The 24820-nt window shown below is 46.2% G+C and overlaps 1 protein-coding gene across 1 annotated transcript; it reads right to left on the bottom strand.

The window, feature by feature from the left end:
- Positions 1-16875: 16875 nt before the first annotated feature.
- LOC124663603 (LRR receptor-like serine/threonine-protein kinase GSO2) lies at positions 16876-22452 on the bottom strand. Its single transcript, XM_047201285.1, has 4 exons — positions 22014-22452; positions 21350-21610; positions 20359-21267; positions 16876-17457 (listed from the first exon to the last, which is right to left on the bottom strand). Exons 1-4 carry the CDS (start codon positions 22450-22452, stop codon positions 16997-16999), a joined length of 2070 nt encoding a protein of 689 aa, XP_047057241.1. The 3' UTR covers positions 16876-16996.
- Between the last annotated feature and the right edge of the window lie 2368 nt (positions 22453-24820).

Here is a 24820-nt window from a genome sequence, read left to right as displayed (position 1 = left end):
GCTTGGTGGGCTGCGCGGCCAGGTGAGTCTGGTAAGCCCTTTTCTATTTCTCTTTTCTTTTCCTGTTTTTATTTTCTGTTTTCAAATTTCATTTCATGTTTTGTTGATTTAAATTCAACATGAATTTGCAGGTATCTGGTTATTTAAATCTTATTAAGTCTATTTAGAATAATCACTATGTCACTGGATTGTTTAACACAAATATATGGTTCTATTTATATGTTTGGGAGCTTTATTCCAAATTTCAATTAGACATGAGTTTATATATTCATTTTATTCTTAGGTTTTTCTTGTGAGTCAAATCCTTTGGAATGTTTGTAGTTGCTACTTTTAACTCAAAGTATTCCAGAGATTAGTATTAGGACTTAGTTTCCATTTGGGGAGTGATCCCTTGCTTATTATTAGATGTGCGTAGTTATTTGTTAACAAATTGGAACATAAGGTTTAATTGATAGACAATTCTGGGGTTCCAGTACTATTTACCTAATGACACATGGGTTGGAACTTAATTGTGGTTTAGGTTTTAGTTGTGATCACCCAAGTGATACACAAACTAGGGTTGAGGTTTAATTCTAGGTTGTAGAGAGGAAATGACACCATATTGCATGAGCTAGGGTTAATCTCCCCTAACCATGATAAGGTGGTTACTTGCTTCATATCTTATGTGCTTCTCTAATTACTAAGGATTTGAGAATTGGTTTTATCATCTACCAATTAACTTCTATTATTTTCCTCAATTGATCATTAAAGTAACTAAAGTAGTTATGTTTCTTTTTATAGTTAACTTTGGTCATATGGATGGATGGTTTCTCACCATATTAAGTATGGAGTTTGAATCTAAGATTTTCTTAGGTCCTTTAATTGAGAAATGAATGAAATATAAATGTGCTAGGATTCTACTTGTGATCCCCAAGTGGTTCACAAGTAAAGGTTGAGATATAAGCCTAGGGTTGGTTACTAGTGATCTCCCTATAATTTCATGTGGTGAATAATATCTACTTATCCTATTAGGATTTACTTATCCTCACAAACCTCAAGAGCATGATCATGGATTAGGCATGATCAACTTGTTCTTAATATCTCTACCTCAAGTTCTTAGGGTTTATGATCATCACTCAATTTATAATGATCAAGGTTTGGCTTCCTAAGGTATCTATCATTAAATAGGTTTCTCACTTCCATGATCAAGCATTGTCTTGATCAACTAGGGTATAGTACTTCTAATTTACCTTCTTGAATGGGACTACTATGGTTGCCTCTAAAGTTTATATCCCAGGAGAAGGCCTGAGATATTATGTTAGGGTTCTACTTAATCAATGATGATATAAACATCTGGTATCTGGATAGTTCTCTCCCTCAAATTCAAGTGTTGCCTCAACTAACTTGAATGTAGCATTATAGCTTGAGCTCTCTTTCATAGGAATAGTTATTCTAGAGTTTTATGGTGTATTCACAATATCTCAATAGATATCAAGTCTAAAGCTCTACTTGGCTATCTTGGTTGAATTAATCCCCTCCTTACTATATCAATTCATTGATATGGTATTATTCCATGTGGTATTAGGTTAACTCACCACTCCAAGGGAAATGGTTTTCAACCTAATACTTTAGTTCAAATGTTGTCCTTTATTCTTAAATAGGTAAAGCTTGGATTGGTATTAATGGTCTCTCTCATTTGGGAATGACTTGAAAAGTACTCTAGGGTTCCTCTTGAAGATAATTTTTTAATCATATGGATATTTATATCCAAGGTTTGCCTCAAGGTTTGCCATTGCTTCCCTAATAAAATAGGACTCTCACCTCTTTAGGTTTGATGTATAATAATATGTAATAGAGAAGGATATATACTTCTAGAGTTGATCTCCTTGTCTTGTTTCCAAGATTGAAATAGAATGAATACAATGAGGTTCATGATAAGATCAAGGATTAGTTTAAGACATGGAAAAGATAAGTCCAGAATAGTTTCACCATTTCTTGTTACTTGATTTCCAGTTAAATGGATGTTCATATGTTATGGCAATTAATACCATATTATGATCTTTAATAAGATCAAGCAATTGATCCTTGATTCATATGTTCTTATGTTGATTTTAGTTCCATTTGATCTAACCCCTTAGATCAAATCATCTCTACCCAAAACAAGGTTTTGGCAAAGCCACATTGAGGTTTATAGCACTGGACTTGATGAGCTACTTAAATTCCATCAAGGTCAAGTGAAACTTCAGTTACTGTGACTGTTTTACTTTAAAGCGCGAAAATTCCCCAGATTTTCTATGCATGAATGCAATGCACACATATGTTTCCTCTATTTTTTTGTAACCCCAATACCTGGGATATTACAGAAGGCACTTCCGGTGTTGCCAGTACCGGGCATGCGAGGGGCAGGGACCATCATGAACTTATCGCCGTGTCAGAGGGACTAGCAGAGGAGGCCTCCAGAAGCGTCGCGGTCGCAGATCGACGGAGATGCCGATGACATAGGCATCCCAAATGGGCCTGCCGAAGATAGTACCCGGGGTTTATTGAAGGCCCATTACCCAAAGAATAAGAAGAATCGGAAGCCCAAGATAGTATTAAGGAAAGTAAGAGTTGTAATAGAAAGTCTTATTTGTAATCTTACGGGATGAGTTAGAAACCTTCCCGGACTTTGTAACTTGTATAGCACGACTCCCTCGGCTCCGCCTCCTATATAAGGGGGAGTCGAGGGACGCAGAGATCATCGAATCATTGTTCACAAACCCTAGTTTTCATATTCGTCGAGTACTTTTCGGCTGAAACCTTCGAGATCTACTTGCCCTCTACATCCAACTAAACCCTAGTCTACAATCCGTAGGCATTGACAAGTTAATCCCTTGTCAATTGGCGCCGTCTGTGGGATCTAGAGGTTGCAAGGAGCTGATCTCGATGGCACGTCCAGAATCGTCGACTTCGTCGGTGGCTAGCAATGCAATGGATCGAGGTAAACAGGAAAAAACTGATCTAGTCGATTTTATTCCTCACCCGCCCTCCCGTATGGATGCATGTGCCTACCTGGAGGAGCCCATCGTCATGATGTTTGGAGAGTTCCGATTTGGCGTCAATAAGGAAGGATCCTATCGTCTCGAAGTTCCGATCTCGTCGGAATTTCAAGCGGACGATTCTGACTTTTCGTCGAGTAACGAGGAGTTTTCGTCGACACGCTTCATCGACACCAAGGCAAGCGGAAAGCTCACCAAGATCATCAGCAACACATCTTTCGAGTCGTCTGCGGACTCCGTTATAAGCAGCGATTCCGACAGCATCAACAACTTCAACTTCATTGACAAATCCGCTACCATCGGAAGGGTCTTCACCAATCTTTATGATGGTGTCACCAATCCCGATAAAAACCAATACTCAAAGTATCATCAAGTGTACGCAATTGAAGAGGCAAGTCGAGCAGAACCAGAGACGTCAGAGGCTTTCGATGATTTGGGAAATCCATACGTCGATCCCGCTGATCTCAGAAGAGGCTTAGGCACCAAATACGTCGGGACCACACCTCGCCTAAGAGTCCAACTCCCGCAAGCAGCGTGGGATAGGGCTGCAAAAGCCATAGACGGTTCAGAACCAATGACTACATCCGCTACTGCCCAGGAATTACAAGCCTATCAATATAAACTTGCTCGTGTGAGTAGGGAGTTGGAAAAAGAAACAACATCCTTAAATAGAAGGAAAGAGGCAGCATCCGCGTCAAGCAGGCGTCGAGCGGAGCTCGACTCAACAATCGGGAACTTCGGGAGATAGTCACGGAGAGGCTCGGAGAAGGGCAACATCTCGAGCCGCAAAATATACCCGAAGCAGAGAGAGGCAACATAATTCAAAATCTCGACATGTCTTTCATGTCGATTGATACAAGGGGAAATATCATCCCGAAAACGCCAGAAGCAGGATACATGGCAATGCAAGCTTACATCCTTGCGTCCAGACCACCCCCCGGAGACCCGAGAGAAGCATCGTTCAATATGGCAATGGCTGGAGTTGGAGTCATGGGAACAGCATTCACAGCTACACCTCCCGAAGGAACTGCAAGACAAAATAGTCCAAGACATACTGCTGCAGTGCAGGATCCACCAAGAACAAGTGAGGCAAGAGATACGGCGGCTCAAGCAAGGGTAGACAGAGCGCGGCAAGAAAGAAGAGAACATCGGCATTCACCAGAAATTGCCGATGAAGACCTATGCGGACTTCCATGCTTTACGAGACGAGTCAGAAAAACTCGAGTACCAAAAGGGTTTAAGTTACCCGAGAATTTCAAAAAATTCGACGGTCCGCAGGATCCCGAGGATTGGCTCGTTGATTATCTCGAGATGGTGAAGCTGGTAGGAGGAACCGAGCAACAGCCATGCAAAGCATCCAAGTCCACTTGAGTGGTGCAGCGAGATCTTGGATAAAGAAACTTCCCCCAGGTTCCATTGATAGCTGGGGTAGTTTTGAAGATATTTTCGTAAAAAACTTCCGATCCACCTGCAAGAAACCTGCGTCATTGGAAGAGTTTAGGGCGTGCTGACAGAAGCATGACGAGTCGATGAGAAAATATATACAGAGGTGGAACATTATTAAAAACTCGGCAGAAGATATATCTGACGAAAGAGCAATAGATGCGTTTGTGGCAGGAATCCGATGGGCAGATTTCGTCGAGGATTTAGGGAGAACCAACCCCAAGACAATATCAGCACTGATGAAGATAGCCAACAAGTGGGCAGATGGAGAAGACACAATATATAACAAGAGACACAGATCGCCTGAAGAGGACCGCAGTCGAAGTTTTCAAAATAGAAGGCGATTTTCCCGCCAGTTCTATAACAATGACGCTCCCGGCCACATATCAGCTGGTTTCCGAGGAAATCCTGGAGGAAATAGTCGAGATAACTACCAAAGAAGTAATGAGCAACAAGGCGACAATAGAAGTGATTCTCGCGGTCTTAGGCAAAATAGTGGACCAAGGTTTCAAAGACCCTATGTGTCCCCCGAGGAGATGATGAACGGACCGTGTCAGATGCACTTTTTTCTCGATAGCAACGGAAAGAGACCGTCGGACATCTCCAAAAAGACCGCCGCAACTTTCGTACAATGTTGCGAGCCGCAGAATCGCAAATGCCCAAGCAATGAATAGAAATCACCAGGGACCCAGGAGTGAGATACATCTCCCACCTCCTCCCGCGGTTACAGACGAGAATCGGCACCAGCTCGAATAGCGGCAGCGACCACAACCACCCCCGTATGTTGATCCTAATTCTAATGGCGCAGCCTTAATGATTCAGAAAGCTAGGCCATCTAACAGGGCGCAGAAAGTAATTTCGCGACAAGTATTCATGGCAGAAAATATGCCTCCACCAACAGTAGAGTACCTAAATTGGTCGGGACAGGATATCGGCTTCACAATCGCTTGTCAGCCGACGCTGCCCGCGGTTCTAAGAGTAGAGTAGCAGGTGGTTGATACGTCTCCAACGTATCTATAATTTCCGATGTTCCATGCTTGTTTTATGACAATACCAACATGTTTTGTTCACACTTTATATCATTTTTATGCGTTTTCCGGAACTAACCTATTGACGAGATGCCGAAAGGCCGCTTCGTTTTCTCGCTGTTTTTGGTTTCAGAAATCCTAGTAACGAAATATTCTCGGAATCGGACGAAATCAACGCCCAAGTTCCTATTTTCATCGGAAGCATCCGAACACCCGGGAAGGACCGGAGGGGAGCCCCGGGGGCCCCACACCACACCCCGCGCGGCCAAGGGGGGCGCCCCCCTAGGGTGTGGGCCCCCCAGAGACCCTCCGACTCCGATTCTTCGCCTATTTAAGCCGTCGTGACCTAAAACCTCGACACCAATTGACGAAACTCCAGAAAGACTCCAGGGGCGCCGCCACCGTTGCGAAACTCCAATTCGGGGGACAGAACTCTGTTCCGGCACCCTGCCGGACGGGGAAGTGCCCCCGGAAGGCTTCTCCATCGACACCGCTGCCATCTCCACCGCCATCTTCATCACCGCCGTCGCTCCCATGAGGAGGGAGTAGTTCTCCATCGAGGCTCTGGGGCTGTACCGGTAGCTATGTGGTTCATCTCTCTTCCATGTACTTCAATACAATGATCTCATTGAGATTCATATGAGTTTGTATCCCAATTTATCTATGTGCTACTCTAGTGATGTGTTATTAAAGTAGTTTTATTCCTCCTACACGTGTGCAAAGGTGACAGTGTGTGCACCGTGTTAGTACTTGGTTTATGCTATGATTATGATCTCTTGTAGATTATGAAGTTAACTATTGCTATGATATATTGATGTGATCTATTCCTCCTACATATGCATGAAGGTGACAAGTGTGCATGCTATGCTAGTACTTGGTTTAGTCTCGTTGATCTATCTTACACTAAAGGTTACTAAAATATGAGCATTATTGTGGAGCTTGTTAACTCCGGCATTGAGGGTTCGTGTAATCCTACGCAATGTGTTCATCATCCAACAAAAGTGTAGAGTATGCATTTATCTATTCTATTATGTGATCAATGTTGAGAGTGTCCACTAGTGAAAGTCTATTCCCTAGGCCTTGTTCCTAAATACTACTATCGCTGCTTGTTTACTCGTCTTATTGCGTTACTACCGCTGCATTACTACGCTTGTTCACCGTCCCGGGCAAAGCACTTTTCTCGGGTGCCGTTGCTACTACTTATTCATACCACCTGTATTTCACTATCTCTTCGCCGAACTAGTGCACCTATTAGGTGGGTTGGGGACACAAGAGACTTCTTGCTTTGTGGTTGCAGGGTTGCATGAGAGGGATATCTTTGACCTCTTCCTCCCCGAGTTCGATAAACCTTGGGTATCCACTTAAGGGAAACTTGCCGCTGTTCTACAAACCTCTCGCTCTTGGAGGCCCAACACTGTCTACAAGAATAGAAGCTCCCGTAGACATCAAGCTATTTTCGGGCGCCGTTGCCGGGGAGGAAAGGTAAAAGGTACTCACACTCCGGACCTCGGCTACCAAGCTATTTTCCGTCATTGTAAGTACTCGAAGCTATTTCCTTTAGATCATGCAATTGCAACTTTTTGTTTCTTGTTTACACTAGTTAGGCATAATGGAAAACAACAAAAAATTTGGTGAGCTTTTTAATCTTTTTCCTGATTTAGAATTGTTTGATGCGAAAATTAAAAAACCTATGGAACCTTATTTGCATGTTAGTAGCGATGTTATTAGTATGAATGCAATTACTGCTAATGCTATGAAGAAGTCTAAGCTTGGGGAAGCTAGTTTTTGTGGTCTTTTTAGCTTCCCATCTTTAGGGGAGAAAATTTGTTCCGATAATGCTTTATCTCCCATATGCGATAACTCTAATAATGCTTCTGATATTTTAAATCCACCTGCTGAAAGTATTCCGTATAAAATACCCATGAAAATTATTGAACGTGTTATGGACAACCACTATAAAGGGGATGGAACTGTCCATCCTAGAGATCATTTACTGTTTTTGCATGAATTATGTGGGTTATTCAATTGTGCAGGTATCTCTATGGATGAAGTGAGGAAGAAGCTATTCTCTGTTTCGCTGTCTGGTAGCAGACGCATTGGTATAAATTGTTGGAGAATAGGCATTCTCTTGGTTGGGAGGAAGTTGCATCTCTCTTTTATTCTAAATTTTATCCTCCGCATGAAGTGCATATTGATAGGAATTATATTTATAACTTTTATCCTCGTGATGGAGAGAGTATTTCTCAAGCGTGGGGGAGATTGAAATCACTAATGCTCAAATGTCCCATTCATGAGCTCCCCCGTAATGTTATTGTTAACAATTTTTATGCGAGGCTTTCGGGACAACACAAGGACTATCCGGACGCGTGTTCGGAGGGATCTTTCACAAGCAAGGAGGTTGAAGCTAGGTGGGACCTCCTTGATCGGATTGAGGACAACGCCGAAGGATGGGAGAACAATGAAGGTAAAGAGTCAGGTATAAATTATGATTATGAATGCATTGAAGCTTTTATGGATACCGATGAATATCGAAATATGAGTGCTACTTATGGTCTTGACTCTCAAGTTGCTGCAAATCTTTATAAAGCCTTTGCTTCTCATTTCGAATTGCCTAAAAATAATTTTGATAAGTATCATGAACCTTTTAAAGAGGCTTGCATGAAGAATGAAATTGTTGTTAATTATTGCAATAAGCATGCTCAAACTCCTAAGAATGCTATTTCCTATAAGCATGTTAATTTTTGTGGAATACATAGACCTTGTGGAATTAATCAAATCAAAGATGAATATTGCATCCATCATGCTAATGAAAAAACTAGAAAGTGGTTTAGGGCTCTAGATGATCTTGGTAAAAAAGTTTGTGCCCTCTATCCTTTTATTTGTGAAGTTTGCCATGAAGTGGGTCATTTTAATTTTCAATGTTCCTCCAGTGATATTTTGAACCCAATGAGTGCTGCAAATTTGTATTGTGATGATGAAATTACTCCTAATCAGCATGATGAACTTACTTTATTTTTGGGGTGTGAAGAACTGCCGAGAAAAATCTCTTTGTTACATATGAGTGATCTTGATGTTGATGATGTCCTGCATGGGTGTTTTTCTTATTGCATTGATAATAGCCATACAAATACTTACATACAAAATATTTTAGAAGATGACACCTTGCCAAAATATGATAGGACCGCTGTGTGTTTTCAACTAATTAATGAAAAGGAGGGATCCTCCCAAGTTTCTTCTATTGTTTCGAAAGTAAATCAGGTTATGCGGACAAGCCACCCTTCAAGCCTCTCCCTCCTGAAGAAGGGAATGATGAGAAGGAAGAGAAGGAGAAGAAGAAGGGAACGAAGAAGAAGAAGAAGAAGAAGAAGAAGAAGGAGAATAAAAAGAAAGAGGTAACATCATATCCCCGCTTATATGAGATAACGATAGGTAACCGTAAGTATGTTGCTCCTGATGATTATTGTGATAATGAATCTGAGTACGATGATCTTCCTATACCCTTTACCCATATTAATGATCATGATTTGGAAGAGCACACTAAATTTGATGTTGGAAATCTCTTTGGTACTGATTATGAAAGTAATGATGATAGCATTATTCATGTCCCCTCAAACGATGATATTGAAAGCTCTAAGCTTGGGGATGTTGTGCTCAAAGATCCTATACTTGAGACCTCTACTTTTAGTGAAAATGATGATATTACATATTCTGGTCTAGATAATCGCTATAGAGATGGATATGACACATGTTACAATTATCCTTATGAAACTTGTCATAGTTATGATAGGCTTACCAAAAACAATTTCCTTAATATGCAACTTGTTTACCATGTTCAAATTCTTGATAATAATCCTGCTCAAATTACTATTAATGAGAATAATTCTTCTTATGCCAAATTTAATGATACTTCTATGCATATGAACCATGATAAGAATGTTTTAAGTGATGGGTATATTGTGGATTTCATCAATGATGCTACTGAAAGTTATTATGAGAGAGGGAAATATGGTTATATGCATCTTAATAATATTAAGTTTCCCTCTTTATGTTGAGAATCTTGAAGTTACTCGTGTTTTATCCTCTTATGCTTGTCACTTTGTTCTTCATGAATTCATTTGTGTACAAGATTCCTCTTCATAGGAAGCATGTTAGACTTAAATTTGTTTTGAATTTGCCTCTTGAAGCTCTCTTTTGCTTCAAATACTATTTCCCGCGAATGGATTATTAAAACTGCTGAGCCCATCTTAATGGCTAAAAAGAAAGAACTTCTTGGGAGATAACCCATGTGTTATTTTGCTACAGTACTTTGTTTTATATTTGTGTCTTGGAAGTTGTTTACTACTGTAGCAACCTCTCCTTATCATGTTTTTGTGCCAAGTAAAGTCTCTATGGTAAAGTTGATGCTAGATTTGGATTGTCTGCGCAGAAACAGCATTGTCTGTCTGTCACGAATCTGGGTCTAATTCTCTGTAGGTAACTCAGAAAATTATGCCAATTTACGTGAGTGATCCTCAGATATGTACGCAACTTTCATTAGTTTTGAGTTTTTCCATTTGAGCAAGTCTGGTGCCATTTTAAAATTCGTCTTTACGGACTGTTCTGTTTTTGACAGATTCTGCCTTTTATTTCGCATTGCTTCTTTCGCTGTGTTGGGTGGATTTCTTTGTTCCATTACCTTCCAAGTAGCTTTGAGCAATGTCCAGAAGTGTTAAGAATGATTGTGTCACCTCTGAACATGTGAGTTTTTGATTTTGCACTAACCCTCTAATGAGTTTGCTTAAAGTTTGGTGTGGAAGAAGTTTTCAAGGGTCAAGAGAGGAGGATGATATACTATGATCAAGAAGAGTGAAAGCTCTAAGCTTGGGGATGCCCCGGTGGTTCACCCCTGCATATATCAAGAAGACTCAAGCGTCTAAGCTTGGGGATGCCCAAGGCATCCCCTTCTTCATCGATAAATTATCGAGTTCCTTCTCTTGAAACTATATTTTTATTCAATCACATCTTATGTACTTTACTTGGAGCGTCTGTTTGTTTGCTTTTGTTTTTGTTTTTGTTTGAATAAATGCTTGTGTGGGAGAGAGACACGCTCCGCTGGTTCGTATGAACACATGTGTTCTTAGCTCATAATATTCATGGCGAAGTTTCCTCTTCGTTAAATTGTTATATGGTTGGAATTGGAAAATGCTACATGTAGTAATTGCTATAATGTCTTGGGTAATGTGATACTTGGCAATTGTTGTGCTCATGTTTAAGCTCTTGCATCATATACCTTACACTTATTAGTGAAGAAATACATAGAGCTTGTTAAAATTTGGTTTGCATGAGTGGTTTCTCTAGAGTCTAGATATTTTCTAGTAAGATGTTTGAACAACAAGGAAGACGATGTATAGTTTTATAATGCTTGTAATATGTCTTTTATGTGAGTTTTGCTGTACTAGTTCGTGCTTGTGTTTGCTTCAAACAACCTTGCTAGCCTAAACCTTGTATCGAGAGGGAATACTTCTCATGCATCCAAATCCTGAGCCAAACAACACTATGCCATTTGTGTCCACCATACCTACCTACTACATGGTATTTTCTGCCATTCCAAAGTAAATTGCTTGAGTGCTACCTTTAAAATTCCATCATTCACCTTTGCAATATATAGCTCATGGGACAAATAGCTTAAAAACTATTGTGGTATTGAATATGTACTTATGCACTTTATCTCTTATTAAGTTGCTTGTTGTGCGATAACCATGTTCACTCGGGGACGCCATCAACTACTCTTTGTTGAATTTCATGTGAGTTGCTATGCATGTTCGTCTTGTCCGAAGTAAGAGCGATCTACCACCTTATGGTTAAGCATGCATATTGTTAGAAAAGAACATTGGGCCGCTAACTAAAGCCATGATCCATGGTGGAAGTTTCGAGCTTTGGACATATATCCTCAATCTCAAATGAGAAAATTATTAATTGTTGTTACAGCATTAAAAGAGGAGTCCATTATCTCGTTGTCTATGTTGTCCCGGTATGGATGTCTAAGTTGAGAATAATCAATAGCGAGAAATCCGATGCGAGCTTTCTCCTTAGACCTTTGTACGAAGCGGCATAGAAGTACCCCATTGTGACACTTGGTTAAAACATGTGCATTGTGATGATCCGGTAGTCCAAGCTGATTAGGACAAGGTGCGGACACTATTAGTATACTATGCATGAGGCTTGCAACTTGTAAGATATAATTTACATGATACATATGCTTTATTACTACCGTTGACAAAATTGTTTCATGTTTTCAAAATAAAAGCTCTAGCACAAATATAGCAATCGATGCTTTCCTCTTTGGAGGACCATTCTTTTACTTTCAATGTTGAGTCAGTTCACCTATCTCTCTCCACCTCAAGAAGCAAACATTTGTGTGAACTGTGCATTGATTCTTACATACTTGCTTATCGCATTTGTTATATTGCTCTGCATTGACAACTATCCATGAGATATACATGTTACAAGTTGAAAGCAACCGCTGAAACTTAATCTTCCATTGTGTTGCTTCAATGTCTCCACTATGAATTTATTGCTTTATGAGTAACTCTTATGCAAGACTTATTGATGCTTGTCTCGAAAGTACTATTCATAAAAAGTCTTTGCTATATGATTTAATTGTTTACTCATTGCATTTACATTGTTTCGAATCACTGCATTCATCTCATATGCTTTACAATGGTATGATTAAGATTATGTTGGTAGCATGTCACCTCGTAAATTATCTTTTTATCGTTTACCTACTCGAGGACGAGTAGGAACTAAGCTTAGGGATGCCGATACGTCTCCAACGTATCTATAATTTCCGATGTTCCATGCTTGTTTTATGACAATACCAACATGTTTTGTTCACACTTTATATCATTTTCATGCGTTTTCCGGAACTAACCTATTGACGAGATGCCGAGAGGCCGGTTCTCGTTTTCTCGCTGTTTTTGGTTTCGGAAATCCTAGTAACGAAATATTCTCGAAATCGGACGAAATCAACGCCCAAGTTCCTATTTTCATCGGAAGCATCCGGAACACCCGAGAAGGACCGGAGGGGAGCCTCGGGGGCCCCACACCACACCCCGGCGCGGCCAAGGGGGCGCCCCCTAGGGTGTGGCCCCCCAGAGACCCTCCGACTCCGATTCTTCGCCTATTTAAGCCGTCGTGACCTAAAACCTCGACACCAATTGACGAAACTCCAGAAAGACTCCAGGGGCGCCGCCACCGTCGCGAAACTCCAATTCGGGGGACAGAACTCTGTTCCGGCACCCTGCCGGGACGGGGAAGTGCCCCCGGAAGGCTTCTCCATCGACACCGCTGCCATCTCCACCTCCATCTTCATCACCGCCGCTCGCTCCCATGTGGAGGGAGTAGTTCTCCATCGAGGCTCGGGGCTGTACCGGTAGCTATGTGGTTCATCTCTCTTCCATGTACTTCAATACAATGATCTCATTGAGATTCATATGAGTTTGTATCACAATTTATCTATGTGCTACTCTAGTGATGTGTTATTAAAGTAGTTTTATTCCTCCTACACGTGTGCAAAGGTGACGAGTGAGTGCACCGTGTTAGTACTTGGTTTATGCTATGATTATGATCTCTTGTAGATTATGAAGTTAACTATTGCTATGATATATTGATGTGATCTATTCCTCCTACATATGCATGAAGGTGACAGGTGTGCATGCTATGCTAGTACTTGGTTTAGTCTCGTTGATCTATCTTACACTAAAGGTTACTAAAATATGAGCATTATTGTGGAGCTTGTTAACTCCGGCATTGAGGGTTCGTGTAATCCTACGCAATGTGTTCATCATCCAACAAAAGTGTAGAGTATGCATTTATCTATTCTGTTATGTGATCAATGTTGAGAGTGTCCACTAGTGAAAGTCTATTCCCTAGGCCTTGTTCCTAAATATCGCTATCGCTGCTTGTTTACCTGTCTTACTCGCGTTACTACTCGCTGCATTACTACCGCTTGTTCACTCGTCTCCGGGCAAAGCACTTTTCTCGGTGCCGTTGCTACTACTTATTCATACCACCTGTATTTCACTATCTCTTCGCCGAACTAGTGCACCTATTAGGTGTGTTGGGGGCACAAGAGACTTCTTGCTTTGTGGTTGCAGTGGTTGCATGAGAGGGATATCTTTGACCTCTTCCTCCCTGAGTTCGATAAACCTTGGGTATCCACTTAAGGGAAACTTGCTGCTGTTCTACAAACCTCTGCTCTTGGAGGCCCAACACTGTCTACAAGAATAGAAGCTCCCGTAGACATCAGTGGTGTAGACGGGGACGGGGCGATGGCACGGACGACGAAGTCGAGACGGTTGGAGACGTAGAAGGCGGCTAACCCAGCGCGACCTGAAGTGGTTCCTCGATGGAGGCGATTGATCAGACCGACGGCAGCGCTGCACTTTCCATGGCGTGGACTACGCGCCGCAGATCGGAGTCGTTGGCAACGTTGTCGGTGATGTCCTGGGCGTTGACGGCGAAGACGAACCGGCGATGGAGACCGTGCAGGCGAGGGCGGCCGGCTGCGACGCAAACTGCGTCCCATGTGCATCGCGTGCAGCCGTGCCCCACGGTAGATGGAGGCGGGCCAACCGAGGCGGAGACGACGCGGGCGAACCGGCTGCGGCAGCCTACCAAGGCAGGCGCTGCAGCCAGCCAGCGAGTCGACCGCGGTGGGCGGCCTAGGGAGGATGGTGGAGGAGAGTCGGTGCAAAGTCGACGCCGAGGTTGGAGTAGAGGCGCGTGATGACGGCGGCGGTGGACGACCCAATCCGATCTATGATCGGCAAAACAAAAAAAGAAAACACCGGTCGAGCGACCGGCGGCGCAAAAAGAAAACCAATCTACGGATTGAAAAAAAAAAGACTCGAGGGCAGTGGATCAACAGATCGGCAGACGAACCCTATGCGGGTTGCGCGGCCCCCGGAGTAGATCATGGAGATCGACCTCCCCGGGGGCAGCGCGGCGCGGAAACTTGGGCGGCGGCTAGGTTAGGATCGGCGCCGCTCTGATACCATGTAGAAGGATAGAGAGATATGCGGAATATGATGGATGTATTATTGAGCCTCATGGGAGTATATATAGGAGTACAAGGGACCGACTTAGAGTAGAGGACAAGAAACAAATCTAGCCCTACCTAATCTATCCCTAACCGTACGTATACCAAATATATCTCTAACAATATGGTTGGATGGTTAGAAGAGCAGTGGCACCCCATTCCACCAGGGATCAAACACTAGGTTTGACACTTTTTTTTTTGACACAATCTAGGTTTGACACTTTGGTGTTTCATAAAAAAGATGGTTTATTCGTTCAATGGGAGGCTACATTCCCGTCGACAGCGAGGCGTCCATGGTGACTTCGTCATTCTCAAGACCCATCGGATTAGTTTCTCGACTCAGTCTTCGGAGGCGCTGTGTACGTACTTACATTTGTAAGAGTTTGTGTTGTACTGTGTTTCGCAAAAATAAAAAATAAAAAATCCATGCCTTTATTTTATAAGTCAAGCTAAGGCCTTTTCTCTAGTGACATTTCTCCGTTCATAAGGAACTAGCGTGTTTCTACTTGTCCTAAGCTCCATGGACTCTCCTTAACAAACTTTAGAGGTATAGTCCTAGGTTGCAATCTCTTAATAGATGTTGTTCTTTAGGACCTGAATTTTTGGCGACGAGATGAATTCATATTAAACAATACATCAAAAGAATACTAAAAAAACTAAAAACATCATTGATTATGCGTGTAGAATATAAATGCATGTAGGTGCATTTCAAGTTTGAAATTAAAATACAAATATATGTAACTTACATAAAAAAGACAAAATGTACTGGTTATAATATAAGGCCTAGACTCAGTATATCAAAGTTGCCCTTTTCTCTTCTTTGTGTAGGTTGCGTACGGTCTTATTTTTTGTAAATTTTTTTGCACAAGTAAATACCAAAAGTGCATATACGTTCATGAATTATTTTAAAAATTGAATATTTTTAAATAGGGTACCATGACACCCCACTGTAATCATGGCAAAAAATGGTGTGCTATTTCAGCGCTAGTTGCACACGTTGTAGAGATGACTATTTAGTAATTTTGCTCACTATAGCACTATTTGAGAAATATCGGGAGCGGTGTTTTGGAACATGGGTCCATATGCTCTCTATATTTCGAAATGCATCTTACACACATTTTAAACTTTAAAAAAAATTGAAACTAAAAGTTCGCACGTGCATCTTCACGTGCTACGTGCTCACAAAGTCGTTTCATAACAAATCGACTTATCATGTGACGTGTATAAAAAAGACAAAATTCAGTGCTAAAAATAATGCTTTTCACAAGATAAACTTTCTCTTTTTTATATAGACCACATAAAATATTGGTTTTTCGTGAAACTTGACGAACGCACGTATATTATGAAGATGTACATGTAGAATTTTTTGTCCAAATTTTTCGACATTTCGAAATATATTTTTTTAATAGAGGGAGCATACGCACCCGGGAGCCGAATTGAATTTCCGAGAAATGTCATGCTACTATTTTTTAAGCCTACTCACACAAGGGCCTGAGTTCTCCTTTGAAGTTGCTTTTTGTTTGTCGTGGTGATGAACTACAATTAAATGGTTCATATTCTAAATCTAAAGATAATATTGCTAATGTTGATGATTCTTAATACGGAGTACTAAACTTATTATATGTTGTTGTCCCTGGGATGTTAATGTTAGTCTTCTAAAAAATTGGAGATCTACTTTTTGTATATGATTATGTATATATCTTTTTTACGATATCATAGCATGATATATATAGTGTATATAGCATTTGAAGAAGGCTGCTGCTTTTCTTTTAAGCACGCTATGTAATACTCTTGTTCGTTCTATCTAAAAAAATACTCTTGTTCTTTAGTGCTAGTATATGTTTTAATCGTGCGGTAGAGTCTATTTTGTTTGCCACCTTAGCAGCTAGCATAGAAAAGCCCAGGACCACCATGTACCTCTTACTGCCCGTGAGATTGCATAAGCCCAGGATCAACAAGGCTGGAGACTGTCCTGGACAAAACATGAGCTACAAACAAGACAATACAACAATATGTAGCTCACATGCTTTCCAGGACTCTTGGATCTTCCTCCCTGAACAGAGGCATCACAGCCTCACATGATCGATCTAGAGGTACACATGAATCCAGGATTGATTGTACACTTGGAGTCACAAGACTGTCTAGAACACAAGGGCTGAGCAAAAGGAGTTGCAAAATGGCTGCATTCACCTAACACAGAAGAGCGCATCCAATGCAAGCTAGCTATCAACGTAGGCTTTACTCAGCAACAGTAACAGTACAAGATTAGCACAATACAATATCTCAGGATCGATCCTGGGTAATTAATTGGTACCTCATTTGCTTCTAAGATCAGCGATTAGTGATCCTAGATAAGTAGATTACAGGCATTGGGCAGCACTGTCAGGCATGTGGCTGGCAAAAAAAAGGTTACATTGCATGCCCATCCATCACAAGGTGTCCAATTCTTGTAGCAGCTCTTCCATCGTGGGTCTTTGGTCAGGGTTTTCACTGGTGCAGACTAATGCAATCTTTGCCAGTTTAGCCGCTTCGGTTGCCGAGTAACATCCTTTAAGGTTACCGTCAATGAGCTCATCGACGCTACCGGAGTCGAAGGGCAGCTGCATCGTCTTCCTTTTACCGGTGAGTATCTGAAACACAATTACCCCGAACGCATAGACATCGCTCTTCTCCGAGAACCGGCCGACGGTGGTGTATTCAGGGGCAAGGTACCCCATGGCGGCGCTCGCTTTGAGGGTCGAGAAGACCAGGTCGTCGACGAGGAGCTTGTGCAGGCCAGAACCGGATATCAGTGGCTTGTAGGTGTAATCCACCAGAACTTTGTCCGCCGATATACTTTGGTGAACAAGAGGAGGCTTGTTTGCTCTGCTACTGTGAAGATACCCAATTCCTGCAAAACAAGCATCCGTAAGCAACTTTGTCTTGCAAAAAGAAATTGATCTACTACACCTATGCTAGCACAGCACAGGCTGTATCAGACCAACATTTTCAGTGATTGCAGATTACAGGCATCAAAAGTTATTTGTCATCAAAAGTTATTTGTCAGTACAACATGTGACTATGGTACGTCGTTTCACAGGTTTCCCTGTAAACATGTGAACAACCACTCAACCAGGACAGTCCTAGCATCGATGAACTGATGGACATTTGTTTCAGTGTTTTCACACAAAAAATAAGTTGCCATGTGTTTCTGAGGCAGAGATAACAATTATTAGTATGTTTCGGAAAGCTAATTTAGCTTTCCAAAACATACTACTTTTCGGAACTGAGGTAGTAGCTTAGCATTTGGGGAATTTTGCTACTTTTGTGGACAGTATAAATGCAGAAAGAGTTGGTCATTAGTAAGCGAACCTTGCGTTGCAAAAAAAAACTCAACCCTTTTGTTAGTTCTAGGTCAACCGGGAATTAAGTTAGTTCTAGACCAACCCCAAAACCATTAGATTTGCGGCAAGATTCGTGCACATGAGAATTACACATAAGTGTGCCATGTGGGTATCCAATTGCACACCCTTTTTTCCCCTAATTACACGTGAATTGCACATGAAATTGGGTGCCTGAGAATTAAATTAGTGAATTCTACATGAAATTGGGTGCCTAAGAATTAAATTAGTTGTAGGTCAGCCGAGAACTAGCCACATCCAAAACTCAAATATTGATCTACCGCTATGTAAGCACAGTACAGGTTGTTTCCGACCAACATTTTCAGTACGTAACTGTTGCAAATAAGAGGTAGCAAAAGTTATTTGTCAGTTTAGAGAGAGAGAGAGAGAGAGCTCTTTGAGAACCTACAAGCTGCACAGTTCCAAAATGCGACTATGGTATTCCCTCCGTCCAAAAATAGGCGTCTCAACTTTTTCTAGATACGGATGTATCTCTAACTAAAATACATCTAGATACATCCGTATTTAGACAAAAGTGAGACACCTATTTTTAGACTGAGGGTACGTCATATCACAGGTTTCCCATGTAAACATGTGAAGAACCAGGACAGTCCTAGCATCGATAAAATTACGTACATTTGTTTCAGTGTTTTAGCAGAAAAAATAAGTTGCCAATGCATCACATCTACGCCAGCTGTGTAGTAGTACGCAAAAGGCAATTCTGCAAAGCTGAACCCAAACTGTTGCATGCCAACCATGTGTTGTTCAGGCAGAGATGACAACTACAGTGCTTGTTTCAAAAAAAAAAAAAGAACTACAGCACTACGATTTGGGCAATTTTGCTACGGAGTGAGTACTTTAGTGGACAGTATGAGGGCATCTCCAACGCAGCGACCCAAACGGACGTCCGTTTTCGGGGCCAAGCTGTCATAGCCGCGGACACGCGGACAACGTTTCGGTCCGTAAATCCGTTTGGATCGCACAGTATACCCAACGCTCTGACCCAAATAATTATTTCTCCTCCTTCTTCCTAGTAGTACTAGTTGCCGGCCATCAACGGCGCTTCTCTGTGCTGTTCGCCCCGGCCGATTCCCTCCTTGGGCCATTCACCATGCGCAGGGGCTCGCCCATGGCCGTCGCCGCCGTGCGCCGGGGCTCGCCCGCCGCCGCCGTGCGCTGGGGCTCTCCCGCCTCCGCCGTCGCCTCGCCCATGCCGTCGCCCTCCGCGGCTGCTGCAGAGAAACCCAGCTCCCGCCCGTTGCTCCTCACTCCGCCCCACAGCCCGCGTCCCCGAAGTCGGCCCCCGCCGCGCATCCTCGCCGCGGGCGTTGCCCCTTGCGCCGTCGGGGGCGCGGCCCCGTCCCGCAGGCACCGCGCGTCGGCCGCGAGCGCGTCCGCGTCGGCGCGCATGGCGCCGCACCACGCGGCCTGCCTCCGCAGCTCGGACACCAGCGCCCCCTCGCCGGCCCTCCCCGCGAAGACGGCAAGGCCGTGCTCGAGGTCCGCGAGATCCTCGTCGGCCGCGTCGCGGAGCGCGACGGCGTAGCCCTCCCGCGCGTCCACCCAGTCGAGCATCGCGACGGTGGGAAACTCGTCCGCGTCCGCGAGCATGCGCCGCATCTCCGACCGCACGGCCCGCAGTGCACTCCTCCACGTATGGATCGACTTTGTCGTCGGCCGCCATGGACCTCGATCTCCTCCTCTCGCTCAACAGCTCGGCTACTTTGATCTTCTTCGCCATCGATCAAGATCGATCGTCCTTCTGTGTCTGCTCTAGCGCGGGCGTCCTGGGCTCGGCTATGGCGAGGCACGCACGGCGAGCTCCGCCCCCGTCCCGCTCCGGCGAGCTCCGCCCCATCTTCGTCTTGCTCGGCGGCGTCGAGGCCCGAGGCGCTCATTTCGGCTCCGGCGACTTCTAGCTGGGATGAAAAAAAAAGGAGGCGATGGCGCCGGGAGTCTCCAGCGGAGGTGGACGGCGGAACTGAGCTACGCGAGCTCCAATCCGGCGGGGAGGATGAAGGTATCCATGGGAAAAAGCAGTCAGAGAGGGAGCAGGGGAGAGAGCTGCTTTTTCGTGTCACTGCCAAATGGGCCACGAACGGACATGTGCGGATGGAAAAGCACGTCCGCGCTCGTCCGGCTCGCCCCAAAAGCCACGCAAATTTGGTTCAGCTTTGGGTCGTTCCGGACGCGGCAGCTGTCCGTTATTAGTTTAGGTCCACGCGTTGGGAGTTGGTTTTACCCAAACGGACCAGTCTGATGTCCGTTTGTCCGTTTGGGTAGTCCGGTTGGAGATGCCCTATGCAGAAAGATTTGGTCATTGGCAGCCTCTACTAGCACCCTAGCAGTGCTGGATAAGTGATAGCTAGACAGTGACAAGGGGGATGAGTGCAGCTCCACTACCACTATACCTTTAGCAATGCCTTTGATGATGGACACCCTCGTGGACCACTCGAGGACGTGTCCGCCATGGCCAGCGCCGCCGCCGTCGACGTCCAAGAACTGCGACAGGCTCCCGTTGGGCACGAAGTCGTGCACGAGGAAGCACTCTCCCCTCGCCCTGGAGCAGCAGAAGCCCCTGAGCCCCACGACGTTGTCGTGCCGCAGCTCGGCCAGCAGCTTGAGGCCCTTGAGGAACTCCGCCTCCTCCTGCTTGCAGCATGTCTGGCCGAGCCGCGTGACGACGACGGGCGTGCCGTCGCGGAGCGTGCCCCTGTACGTGGCCGCGAAGCTGCCCTTGGAGTTGGAGCTCTTCTTGTTGCCCAGCAGGTTGAGCTCCGAGAAGTACTGCGTGGCGGACTCCACCTCCTCCATGTTGAACCGCAGGCTCGGCGACACCTCCTGCGAGAACCCGACGCCGCTCCGCCCGTCGGCCAGCGGGTCCCAGCCGCTGGAGTACTCCAGGCTCACCAGCGTGGACGACGCGCTCTTGCGGAACGACGACTCCTTCATTGTCGTCGTCGCCTCGGTGCTGCACCTGCCGCCGACGGCTGTCAGCGGCGGCAAGCCCGCGGGCGTCCTCTGCTTGCGCCACCGGTGCCAGGAGAAGGCGAGGAGACCGGCCGCCGTCGCCGCCAGAAGGATCACCGCGAGGACGACGACGGCGGCGAGCGCCTTCGTGGACGGGGGGCAGTGGGTTCCGCTGCAATGCCCGTGGCCTCCGTCGGAGGTGGTCCGCGGCGGGATGCCGGCGCTGAACGGCTGGGGCCTGTCGGGGTCGATGAGGTCCGAGGAAGTGCACGGCCGGAGGTCGGGTAGACCGGTGCCGCAGAGATCGGCGTTGTTCCCGTACTGGAATCCGCCCTCCAGCTTCGCCAGTTCTGGGCAGCAACCAAACCAAATTAATTAGCCAAACTGATTCGGATGTCGTTTTGTTTGCGTCGTGTTGTGTGGATTAATTACCGGAGGGCACACTGCCGGTGAGCGAGTTGTTCCTGACGTCGAGAGCCGCGAGGCGAGGCAGCCTGGCCAGCCTCACCGGGATGGAGCCGAAGAGGTGGTTGAAGCTCAGGTCCAGCCGCATGAGCTCGGGCAGGTCGCCGAGGCTGGCCGGGATGGCGCCATTGAGGTGGTTGGACTGCAGGGCCAGCACGGTGAGCTTGGTCAACAGCCCGAGCTGAGTGGGGATGCTCCCTGTCAGCTGATTGTAGCACAGCTGCAGAACTGCATACATCAACAACAGGAGCAGCAGCATTAGAGTGACAAAAATGGTAAAGATACCAACAAATGCAGTAAATCAATCCATGACTAAATCAAACTGTGGTATCTGGCAAGAAACATTTCTGTGGCTCAAGAACGCGTTGTAGAACATGGAACGCTTAGCAAAGGATTAGACTGGAATAAAAAAGAAGGAACAGCATCGAATCAATCTAGGCAATGCTATGCTGGTGAGAGAGAGAGAGAGAGAGAGAGAGAGAGAGAGAGAGAGAGAGAGAGAGAGAGAGTCCACATGCAATGCAAGTAGGCGAGCAAGAATCTTCCAAAAAAATACACGCGCGCGCACACACGAAGATGCCATGGCCGGAGAGAAGAGAAGCAGCAGCAGAGAGGCTCTGACTTTGCTCACCTTGCAGCGAGGCCATGGCGCCGATCTCGGGCGGGACGGGCCCGGAGAAGTTGTTGACGTTGAGGTAGACGTCGGTGAGGCGGGTGAGAGCGGCGAGCTCCCGGGGCAGGGCGCCGTGGAGCGCGTTGTAGTGGAGGTAGAGGCCGGTGAGGGAGCGGAGGCCCGCGACGGCCGGGGGCAGCGTCCCCGCCAGGCCCTTCCCCTGCAGCGAGACGTTGGCGACGGCGCCGCGGCCGTCGCACGCGACGCCCTCGAACCGGCACGGGTCCCGCCCGCGCGCCCAGGACGGCAGCAGGCGGCCCGTCGGGTCCAGCGCCGCCTTGAGCGCCAGCAGCGCCCGCGCCTCCCCGCCGTCCGCCGCGGAGGCTAGGCCGAGCAGAGAGCGGCACAGGACCGCCAATGCCGCGAGCGCGACGAGGCGGGAAGAGTCGGAGGCCATTGCCGGTCGGCGCGCAGGTGGTCTGGCGGTGGCGAGGAGATGGGAGGGTGGAGCTGGAGGAGACAAGGGCGTGCAGGGGTGAGGAGTTCGAGGAGATGAGTGGACTGGTAAATAACGTGGGTGACCCCGTGAGCGTGAGGGTCGGTGTGGCTGTGTCGTGATATGATGAAGCTGGGCACCGGAACTCGAGGGCACACCCGGCCAAGGCCAGGCATCCCTAGCCAGTTTGCACATTTTGCGTGGTGCAGACGTGCAGTCAGGAGTTCGTCGCCTTTGTCTCCATGGTCCGGCGGTTGTAGGGCTCGCAGAACTCGTCGGACCTGTCGTCGCTGCGGCGTACTATCATTTTCTCCTTTTAACGATCGAGAATTAAACTGGAGTAGTTTTAGTTTTATCATTGCCTTTGAATATATTGTCGTTGCAGGTTTCGCAAAAAAAAAATATTGTCGTTGCAGCATGTAACATGCGTCTACTCACCCGTGCTAAATTTTGGGAAAAAAACCCCTAGATCTAGGTATTTCGGATGGTGAGGACAAGAGGAAGAGCGGCGTGCGCCTTACTGCATCGATGATGGCGAGACTCGACGATGTGGTGCACCAGTGCCCCGGTGATAGACGTGCCATGATGGATTCGAGGTGCTCGCTAATAATCTACTAGACCGGATAAGCTCTTCTATTTTGCATAGAGAGTGTCTCGGGTATGTGATGTCCCGATATCTAATTGATGGGGGTCCTCATTGTTTTCCAGGGTATAAGAGCATCTCCACTCGTCCCCCCGACGAGGCCCCCGACGAGCGTTTTTTCCATCCGGACGGCGAAATTCGGCCCAGTCGCGCCCCCGGTTCCTCGTTTTCGTCCGGATTTGGGCCTAAATTCATCCGGCGATCCCACGCCACCCCCGGCCCCCCGGGGAGCTCTCGGCGACTCCGGACGAGTGAAAAGCGGGAAGGGCCCGATCCGTCTGGTGACTCGACGCACGAACCCCACCGCCACGTCACTCAAAATCTCCCCCACCCCTCGTATCTGTCTCGCCGCCGGCACCACCCCGCCGGCTTGTTGCCCGCATTGCGCCGCCCCTCCTTCCCCACCCGCCTATATTCCGCCGTGTTTGGACGACGGCCTATCCGGCCGCTCTTCCGCCGGCCTCGTTTTTCCGCCTCGCTTGCTCGTCGTCGCCGCGGCTCGGGCTGCCTCGACCACGCCCGTCGTGTGCTCGTCCATTTGCCTCGCCGGCCATGGACTCTGACGAAGAGGAGGAGCAGATGTTCGTCGAGCTTATGCAAGAAGAGATGGCAGCAGACTCGCCCAAGACGACGAGCACATGATGATCCTTGGTTGCTTGGCAAGCATGTACGCCGGACCAGCAACTCGTCGGCGTGGTGGGTCGGCACGAGGTCGCCGGAAGTGCAAGCCGAGACAGCGAATGGAGGGCTACCGCATGTTGTACGCCGACTACTTCGCCGACAATCCATTGCACGGTGAGTCGGTGAGAGTGTTTTCCTGCGTCAGCTTTCAGGATGAGCAGTAAAGCTATTTCGCAAATTGTGTATGCCATCCGCCACTTTGATCCCTACTTCGTATGCAAGGCGGATTGCACCGGTTTGGTTGGATTTTCGTCACCGCAGTAGTGCACAAGGGCTATGAGGATGCCGGCGTATGGAGCTCCCGGTGATACCGCAGATGACTATCTTCGGATGGCGGAGTCCACCGCCCTTGATTGTTTCTACCGGCTCCGCAGGGCCGTCATAGCAAGTTGTTCGGGGACTATTACTTGAGATCACCCACTGTCGAAGACACTTAGAGGATCCTTGCAACAAATGAAGCTAGAGGTTTTCCAGTGGATGCTTGGAAGCATTGACTCGCATGCATTGGCAATGGAAGAACTGTCCGTTTGCGTGGCAGTGGAATGTACAAGGGTCACAAAAAGGCTGCACCGTGATACTTGAAGCGATGGCTACCCATGATCTTTGGATTTGGCACTCTTTCTTTGGTATGCCCGGATCCAACAATGACATCAACGTCCTAAACCGCTCCCGGTCTTTTCCAAGCTTGTTGAGGGTCATGCTCCCCTAGTGGACTATGTGATCAATGGTCGGCACTACAACAAAGGATACTACCTTGCGTACGATATCTATCCAAAGTGGGCAACATTTGTGAAGACTATCTCCAACCCTAGCACCCCCAAACTTTGCGAGTTTGTCAAGAAACAAGAAGCTTGCCGAAAAGACGTCGAGCGAGCATTTGGTGTCCTCCAACAGAGATTTGCTCGTCGTCCGGCTCCCCGCTATGACTTGGTCCAAAGATCGATGTGGGAGGTGATGAACCGCCGTGTGTGCCTACACAACATGATTATTGAAGATGAGCGAAAG

The sequence above is a fragment of the Lolium rigidum genome, chromosome 6, assembly GCF_022539505.1.
Source record: "Lolium rigidum isolate FL_2022 chromosome 6, APGP_CSIRO_Lrig_0.1, whole genome shotgun sequence".
Taxonomy (NCBI): Eukaryota; Viridiplantae; Streptophyta; class Magnoliopsida; order Poales; family Poaceae; genus Lolium; species Lolium rigidum.
Note: the sequence above shows the minus strand (reverse complement) of the source record. Positions and strands in the feature narration are given on the sequence as shown.